Source organism: Girardinichthys multiradiatus, chromosome 17 (assembly GCF_021462225.1).
Source record: "Girardinichthys multiradiatus isolate DD_20200921_A chromosome 17, DD_fGirMul_XY1, whole genome shotgun sequence".
Lineage (NCBI taxonomy): Eukaryota > Metazoa > Chordata > Actinopteri > Cyprinodontiformes > Goodeidae > Girardinichthys > Girardinichthys multiradiatus.
In genome coordinates, this window is record NC_061809.1 from 25,682,015 (window position 1) to 25,691,379 (window position 9,365).

A 9,365-nucleotide genomic window follows, 5' to 3' on the forward strand; every position below is an offset into this window, starting at 1 on the left:
GTTGTGTTAATGTTAATGTAACATTGATAATTATCAGATGTTTTGAGGAAATGTATTAAGACTTTGTGATTGTTTTCTGTACATGGTCCCAGAGAAATAAATAGATGAAATAGGTGAAAGATATTAGCTTTAAAATAGAAGACAGTTTCTCATATTCAGATGGGAATTTTTTGCTAGTTTGTCCTGATATCTTTAAACCTGTTGAAGATGTCTAACAGGTTGGATGTGTCCTTCAGGCCACAGCATTTCCAGGTATTAAACCATGTAGCTCTGGCTGTTTAGGGTCAACATCCTATTAAAGATGAACTTTTGCTCCAGTCGTCAGCCCTAACTATAATCTGCATGCCTGTCATCACTGAAGAAGACCATCCCTACATCATGATGCTGCCACCACCATGCTCCATTATGGGTCTCTGTCTCTCTTTTGCTGTTTTCACTAATATTCTCCTACAAACCTCTGTGTTTATATAATGAGTTTAAATGAGACACACTTGATGTTTTCAACTAATTAGATGGAAATGGTTTGATTTTAATTTGAGGTAAATGGAGCTGAATACAGATGCATGCAACATTTATGTTTAAAAATCTTGCCATTTCTGCTTAAATTAGATAGACTGAAGGTTTCTTATTACTTTGCTGAAATCCAGTTCCAGTAAATCAAATGAAAACCTTTAATTATTAAGATTATTCTGCAAATTAAAAGCAAACTTCCTGATGTTTGGAGCAACACGAATGTTCAGGACTAACCTGGTATTAGAGTTGATTTCTCCAGATGTTCTCTGCTCTGTCGTCTCTTGGCTGCTTTTCTTTATTTTCTGTCCATTTTTCCCCCTCATAAATAAAAGGTTTTTTAGTTTAAACGTATCGGACACAAACAAGGCTGAGGTCCACTCAGTCTCAGGTCCAGTCTTCCATAAAACCTGAGTGTCTGGATCTCAAAAATAGACCTCTATCCTTCCAAAAACAGAAGAAATTAACATCTCCACCTTGATGTTGGGAATATGTACACATCTGCTTGATGTAATCATCACGGCTAAGTGTAGGAAGGAGTAAAATCTTTTTTTCCTCTCTCTTCCTACATTATGTACACAGAGTGTGGTTAATCCTCCGCCATGTCCAGTAATTATCCCAAGTCCTGATTGTCCCTGATTATCCTCTGCAGAGTCCTGATGTCCCATTTCCCACTAATTCATCCTGCAGCCCACAGAGTTCATGCTGTGGAGGTTCTCCTGCAGATTTAAAGGGCCGCTCCGCTGGCTGATGGATGTGGGATTAAAGTGTGCTTGTTATGGTTTAGTTTGAACAGCGCTCCTGCAGGAGTTCATGGATCAGACCGAGCCTGAACCCTGCGGGGCTACAGGTCCGTCTCCCGTGTGTCCAGGCAGAATGCGTAAAGGGATTTCTTGAAGTCCATGCTGCTGTTGGCTTTTATGTTCGCCTTCTCCGCCGAAGCGCCGTCAGCCTCGTTCTTCTCCACACCCTGAGACTTCACCGATGACTTGCTTCCTTTGCGCTTCACCTCTGGGCTCTCTGGGCCACCGCTGGGTTCGTCCTTCAGGCTGGACTGGTCCTGATCCGTCTCCCGATGGTAGAAGTAGTTGAAGTTGGACACGATGACCGGCACCGGCAGCGCGATGGTCAGCACGCCGGCGATGGCGCACAGGGAGCCCACGATCTTCCCCCCGACCGTCACCGGCCGCATGTCACCGTAGCCCACCGTCGTCATGGTGACCACGGCCCACCAAAAGGCGTCCGGGATGCTGGAAAAGTGGGACTCCGGCTCGTCCGCCTCTGCGAAGTACACAGCGCTGGAGAAGAGGATGACCCCAATGAAGAGGAAGAAGATGAGGAGGCCCAGCTCCCGCATGCTGGCCTTTAGGGTCTGACCCAAGATCTGCAGACCTTTGGAGTGCCTGGAGAGCTTGAAGATCCTGAAGACCCGGACCAGGCGGATGACCCTCAGGATGGCCAGGGACATGGCCTGCTGGCCGTTCTGGTGTTCCTGGCCCTGCTGCTCCGCCAGCTCCGTTCCCACCGTGATGAAGTAAGGCATAATGGCCATGATGTCGATGATGTTCATGATGGTCTTGGAGAACTCGGACTTGCTGGGACAGGCAAAGAAGCGAACGATCAGCTCGAAGGTGAACCAGATGACACAGGTGGTCTCGATGATGAAGAAGGGGTCGGTAAAGGTGAGGGAGGGCCGCGGCGCAGTGCTGTTGTCCAGCCGGTTGCTGACCGCCAGCTCCCGCTCGTCCCGGAACTCCGGCAGGGTCTCCAGGCAGAAGGTGATGATGGAGATGGTGATGACGATCACAGATACGATGGCGATGCCCCGCGCCGGGCTGGAGCTCTCTGGGTACTCGAAGATAAGCCAGACCTGCTTCTGGAACTCGTTCTGCGGCAGCGGCTTCTCCTCCTCCTTTATAAACCCCTCATCCTCTCGGAACCTCTCCATGGCCTCCTCTCCCAGCTGGTAGAACCGGATTTCATCCGCGAACACGTCGATGGACACGTTCACGGGTCTGCGGATCTTCCCCCCAGACTGATAAAAGTAAAGGATCCCGTCGAAGCTCGGCCTGTTGCGGTCGAAGAAGTACTCGTTTCGGAGCGGGTCGAAGTACTTGATTCTCTTGGCCGGGTCTCCCAGCAGAGTGTCTGGGAACTGGTTAAGGGTGCCGAGCTGGGTCTCGTACCTGAGCCCGGCTATGTTGATCAGAACCCTCTCGTTGTTCTCCGTGTCCATGTCCATGTCCAGCATGTCCTCGTCGAACAGGTGGGGACTGTGGTCCGCGCGTAAAAGCGCATCCATGGCGTTCTCGCTGCAGCTCAGAGTGTTGTTCATGTCGTTGATCTTCCAGGGGCTGCGCTGCTGCTGCTTCGGCTGCTGAGGACTCCCCCGGGTATTCAACTCCTTACCGAACTCCTCTCCCAGCCCACTTTGAACGAAGCCCTGCTGAGGGACTTCCAGTGCGTTCCGGCAGGTCTCCTCGGCATTGCTTCCTCCTCCGCCGCCGCCGCTCCCCTTAGCGCCGCCGTTCTCAAAGCTCACCAAGGCTATCTCCATTCCGCCGCCATCAACGGTTAATCGGGGAAAAACAGCGGAGACTTATTGAGCGGCGGCGCAGACATCCTCACGGCAGGACGTGAGGCGGTGATGGCGGTGATGGAGACGGAGCTGCGCTCTGAATCACAGCCGCGGCTCCTCTCTGCAGGGAGGCATGTGTTGCTTCTGCTGCTTCAAGAAGCTCCGAAGAAAGTCAACTCTAAACCCACGGGAGAAGAAGAGAAAGAAGAAGAGAGTTGGCTGGAATAAACGTTCCTGCGCGGTTAAAGCGTTCAGCCGCCGCTGAAAGTATCTGTGGATGAGAGACGATCCGTTCACCCTCCTATTCCTCCCTCTAGCTCTCTCCCCCTCTCTCTCCCTCCCTTTCTCTCTCTCTGGGAGCGAAGACGCGCTCCCTTTGGTGCGCGCACTGACCATTTTCATGATCCAAGAGCATCTGCCTGCCTTCTCTCAAGATTCATCCTCACGTCGTCGTCTTTCTTGAAAATTAACCACTTTTAAAGTCAAACTGGCTGATGATTAGACTCGTCAGATTAACATAGATGACAAGTTCTGGAGTTTTTAGATTTACTGAATTTTGTTCAAATTTAGTTACATCACAACCACACGCTTCAATGTGTTTTATTGAGAGTTCATCTGACAAACCAGCCCAAGCAGCAGATAGTTGAATTATTTATGCTTCCTTTTTACTTTTTCCAAGCAAAAGTCTGAAAAGTGTGGTGTGCATTTGTATTCAGTCTCCTTTACTCTGATACCCCTAAATAAAGTGCAACCACCTGTTTTAAGTTAAGAAGTTACCTAATTTGAATTACCTAAGTTGATTGACTTTTTGGCCCAGTCAAAGTCAAAGATGGTCTCTGAAGTCCAGCTTTGTCTAGCATTAAGCAGAGAGGCAGCCAGAGGACCCAAAGTTAGTCTGGAGGAGCTGCAGAGATTGACTGCTCAGGTGGAAAATCTGTTGACAGGAAAACTCAACACAAATCTGGCTTTCTTTAGGAAGAGTGGCAGGTAGAAAACCATCAAAAACCCTGTTTAGTGTTTGCCAGAAGCCATGTAAGGGGATGCTGCAAACATGTGTGTAGTCGTCAAACCAAACACTTTCAGCAACAAAAAAGCCAAAGAGCCACTGGGGCAGTGTGGGCATATTTTCTACACAGGCAAAAAGAAGTCCAATGTTCAAACTTGAAATCTATGTCTCACTATTTATTTATCAATGTCTGCAAACAATAAACCAACAATATAGACGAAGACATTCTGGTCAGATGGGACCAAAATCAAACTTTTTGTATGTAAACAGTATTTATCATGGAAAACGAACACTGTACCTCACCATAAGCACACCATCTTGAGGTGGTGGCTCCATCATGCTGTGGGGATGATTTTCTTTGGCAGGAACATAGAAACTGGTTGGAGATGCTAGGAGGACAGACGAGCCTGGGGTGGAGGTTGTACCTCCCAGCAGTGCGATGACCCAAAACATAAACTGGGAAGGTTAAGATCAATGCATATTCATTTGTTGAAATCGGCCTTGTCAAAGTCCAGATCTAAATCTAACTGAGGCAAGACTTGAAAATTCTCCATACAGTTGGTACGGAAATTATCACAGTAAGATCAGGATCTCAAGATAACAACATAAACAACAAATATTTACATTATTTTGTAAAAACAAAATATCTATAAATCTGGGTTTTTAAGTTTATGACAGAAAATCCACCAAAATGTGTACATTCATACAGTTATCAACCCATCATTTGTGATCATGGCTCAGTTGATAAAATAGATTTTGTGTATAATTTGTGACCTTTAAGTACTAATTCTAAGCCCCATAAAGCTAGAAAGAAAATCAAACTAAACCACAATAAATGTTTGTGCTCACGTCTCAAAAATGGCCAGAAAATCAAAAGAGATATTTAACAATTTAGGTATGGAAACAGTTTTGAAACTCCTAACAATTTCACCTTTTACCAACAAGAACTGGTCTCCTCAAAGCACCTAGAAAATATCCTTGATGGACTATTTAGATCATTTAAAAAATGATGGCACCCTGATTGTCCTGTACCAAGCTTTTTATTACACTGAAGTATTATGCTCAAAAGAAGTTTGAATGTTTATTAATACTTGTATCTCTTATTTGAATATTGCTAATTTCAAAATTCAGAAAAGGTTTTAAAATAAAACAATTTGTTGAAAAACATAGGACCCATTCTTCTTTTTGGCTGCATAATATGATGTTTCTCCCATGTTCCAAAGTCCTTTTCTGATTGGTTGAACAGGCTTGTGACGTCTCCTTCCCCAGAAGCTGGCAGTTGGTTGAGCAGCTGAGCTGTGTGTGCTGACTCAGCCAGAGAAAACTGACAGAAACACAACACAGAACCAAGAAGTTTTAGTCCAGACGATTCTGAATTAAGTCTTATTTTTTGCTATTGTTACTTTTGTCCAGTTTGTGAGTGAAGTTCTTTTTGTTTTATTTCCCTTCATACCTCAGATGTTCTGATCATCACTCAGGCTTTCTTTAACATTTTTTTTTTTCCCCATTCATGTCCAATTCAGTGATCCTCAGTGAGGAACCTCCAAAACACACAACAAATCGAGCCAGGAACAAGAGCCTTCCACTATGAGTGACGTCTTCGGCCGGAATAAAAACTGTTCTGCTTAGATTCCCCACTCAGCTGAGCTGAAAACGGACTGTGGAGGGATCAAGTTGGTTCTGTGAGCCAGCCAAGAGCCTGACTCCAGACCTGCAAAGCAGGTACTCTCTTTGCCATGTTCTACTGTAGGTGTCCTGACCTGAGAACTGACATGTCTAGGCACATTGAAGCCCTGTTTGTTTTTTTGTTTTTCTCTTCTTCCCTCCTAAAATTTAGTTCGGTGTGCAAACACTGTAAAACCCATAAACCCAGTTTAGTGCAATTTTGGTTTTGTTCCCTTGTATCTTATGTAGTTAAAGGTTTTGTCTTGATTTTTCTTTGAGCTTCCTACTCAAGGTTTGCTCCCAATTGCTCATTGACATCTCAACACATTCGCTGTTTTCTTTGCCTTCTCCCAGTTCTTTGTGTTAAAGTTTGAGCTTGTTTTGTTCTTTATATCCAGACCTGTTGTTTTCTTCCTTGAAATTCTGCCACATGTTCAACTGAATGTATGTCCCTCTACATTGCTCAGGGTTAACAATAACAAATGTGTCTCAATTAAAAATTTCATATGCAGGCATTTGAACATATGAATATTTAATATTATTTTTGACAGTAGGTTAATTTTAAGAAAAGACTGAAGGAAAGACGCTTTAAAGCAAACACATCTAGGTTGGTGTGCTCCAGACTGTTGAAGTGGTAAGATGGAAAGACCTGTTGACCGACTGTAGCAGAATATAACTCTAGTAAGAGTTTTAAAATTGTCTCAATATAAAATGTAATCAGCCTTCATCTGAAGGGAAAACCATCTACAAGTGGAAAACATTCAAAATAATTTCAATCATGTCCAGGACTGGCTGTCCAAGCAAGTTTATCCTGAAAGCAGGCTGCAAAATGCTAAAAGAAGTCGCCAAAACCTTTATAATGTCAACACAGGACCTATAGCAGACTCTTCATGCTGTTGATATGAAAGTCTGTACTATCAGAAAGAGACTGTTCAAGTTTACCTGTCATAGGAGGTGTGCAGGGAGAGACACTTAGCTCTCTAAGAAAAACATGAAGGCCAGAGAGAATGTGGACATAAACCAGGACTTCTGGAATGATCTTCTTTGGAAAGATATGTTTACAATTTAATTATTTGCACACCAGAGAAGAAGACATGTTTGAGTTAAACAAAATTCAGTGAAGCACGAAGGTGGAAGTGTCATGGTTTGAGGATGTGTTGCTGCAGCAGGACCTGGCTAGCTCACTATCATAGACAGCACCAGTATTTTTACCGTGTATCAGAGAGTGGTTAAAGTAGGTGCGAGACCATCTGTAATAGAAAAGAAAAGCTGAAGCCTTCATCAGTTTTGAAGGAACATCCAGGTGTGAAAACCTATACAACCAGGACATTCAGCCTTCTGTCTTTTAATAACACATCCACACACTTGCTGCCATCTTCTAAACCTTCTGCTTCCCACGCGATGACCGCAGTGGACTCTTTCATTCCAGCCTCCTCGTTGCCTTCGTGTCCTCCTCTCATCTTTGATGGAAGGTTCGGGCCCTGGGGCCGCACTCTCCGCTCCATCCCAATGTTTCTTGTTCCTCTTGCTTTGAAAATGATGGACCGCCCTCTCTTCTTTACAATAAAACGGACTGCTTCTCCATCCATAAGAAGAAGCAATTTGGAGCTGAGTTCATCAGGATATACACTCACCAGCCACTTTATTAGGTGTACCTCTTCAGTTGCTTACACAGACAGTGAATCAGCCAATCCCATGGCAGAAACTCAATGCATTTAGGTTATCCAGACGTTATCTAGATATCTAGAACCATATTTTCGTGGCAAGATAATGCGCCATGTCACAAAGCTCTAATCACCTCAAGCTAGTTTCTTGAACATGTTCGTTGAGCTCCACTGGCCTCCACAGTAACCAGATCTCAATCCAGCAGAACACCTTTGGGATGTGATGCAATGGGAGACAAATCTGCAGCAACTCCATGATGCCATCATGACAATATGGACCAAAATCTTTGAGGAATGTTTCTGACACTTTGTTAAATCTATGCCACCAAGAATTAAGGTAGTAATGAAGGCAGAAGAATATCCTACCCAGTGATAGCCAGCTAGAGGTGGTGGTGGGAGCTTAGAGTAGAGATATTGTTCCTCTTCATCATAAGGAGTCAGCTAAGGTGGTTCATGGAAACATCTTGAGGTTCCCAGAGGAGCTAAGGAGTCTTTGTAGGAAGCAGCAAGATGTCTGCATTTCCTTCTTGGAAATTCTACCTCCTTGTCCCAGCCTCATATAAATAGACAAGATCAGCAAAGTATACCTTGGATCTCCTCTTTATGAAGCTGATTTGATACCACTGATCCAGTGAGGCCCAAATATTTCCCCATAATTAATTTCATGACAGAAACACCACTAGGAAGCCATGGGAACATATTTATAAGACTTTACAGATATAGAAACCTCACTCAAGATCTTCCCAACTTTAGCATCAGTAACTATGTGTTTTCACCTATTCTTCTTTCCAGTGTTGCTTTAGTTCATTGAAATTAGAAAACTGTTTCTGCACAGTTCTCTGAAGCCCCCACTAACCCTAACCCTTTTATCAGATTCAGGCCTGAAATTTGACTAGGCCATTGCATCACCTCGAGTCTTGTATTTTTCTTTGCTGTTGTAGATTGCTGCAGTGTTTGGGATCAATGTCCTCTTGATGAGCTAGTTCACGGCTGACTCTACAATATGTTGGTACACAGAGGAGTTGCCTGAATGACTTCAAAGTTCTTCGGCTGAAAAACGAAACCAAATCATCACCCCTCCTCCACCCTGCTTGCAACTGTCAATAGCTCAGACATCGCCTCCTAACCCTTCTCAGATGAATGCTGCAGTTGCTGATGTCCTTGCTGATGTCTTTCCAACTTGGCATCGCAGAGCAGCAAACTAACAAAACTCCTGCTTTGTAGAGGTGATCAGTTAATCTGTGCATTTATGGACGTAGCCAAGGTGTAGTTTTTTTGGTATTTGCTTTATCTTTGCTTAATAAAAACAAAAGCTGGGTTACCCTTTAACTGAGGCCTACTCTAAACGTACTGCTGGATGTCTGAAATTTATTCTTCCTCCTGTAAAGGACACAAGCACACAGACACACGCTGGCAGCACGTTCATTTGTCTCTAAAAGCAGAGAAGGTGACCTATTTAAAAGGTTACTTTCTTCGCCCCCTGGCTGGATTAGAAAACAAAGCGCGAGCAATAAATTTATCCTGTTCCTTATCTGATACTGCAGCCTCATCATGATAAGAAATATGTGCATCTTCCCGCCCCTGGATTAAATGCACTCTCCTCAGACAGCCGCAGCCATGAATAATGAGTCGTCATCATCCATCCATCTCACTATGTGACTGGCCACTGGCAACACAGCGATTTCACGCACTGGATACGGCCATTAGGGCGCTTTTACAATAAACTTCATGAAGTTTGTCATGCGGATAACGACAGAACGGAGCATGTGAAACTGGAGCTTCATGGTTTTAGGTAATCAGTTTAGAGGAGACGAAAGGAGCAAAAACCAAATGTCCAGAACAAAAAAAAGATATTCCTGTGATATAAACCATGCTTCCAGATTCAATTATGGCATTTAAATCTTATACTGAAAACACAGATTTGCTGCTAATACTTTCAGTT

The 9,365-nt window shown here is 44.2% G+C and overlaps 1 protein-coding gene across 1 annotated transcript in view; it reads right to left on the reverse strand.

Annotated features, from left to right (window-relative positions):
* LOC124882716 (potassium voltage-gated channel subfamily A member 1) overlaps positions 1–5,154 on the reverse strand; it is a 43,169-nt gene extending 38,015 nt beyond the window's left edge. Inside the window, exon 1 of the mRNA XM_047389228.1 lies at positions 748–5,154. Coding sequence (XP_047245184.1) covers positions 1,355–3,067 — 1,713 coding nt within the window. The 5' untranslated portion in view covers positions 3,068–5,154 and the 3' untranslated portion in view covers positions 748–1,354. The remainder of the gene's footprint in view (positions 1–747) is intronic.
* Between the last annotated feature and the right edge of the window lie 4,211 nt (positions 5,155–9,365).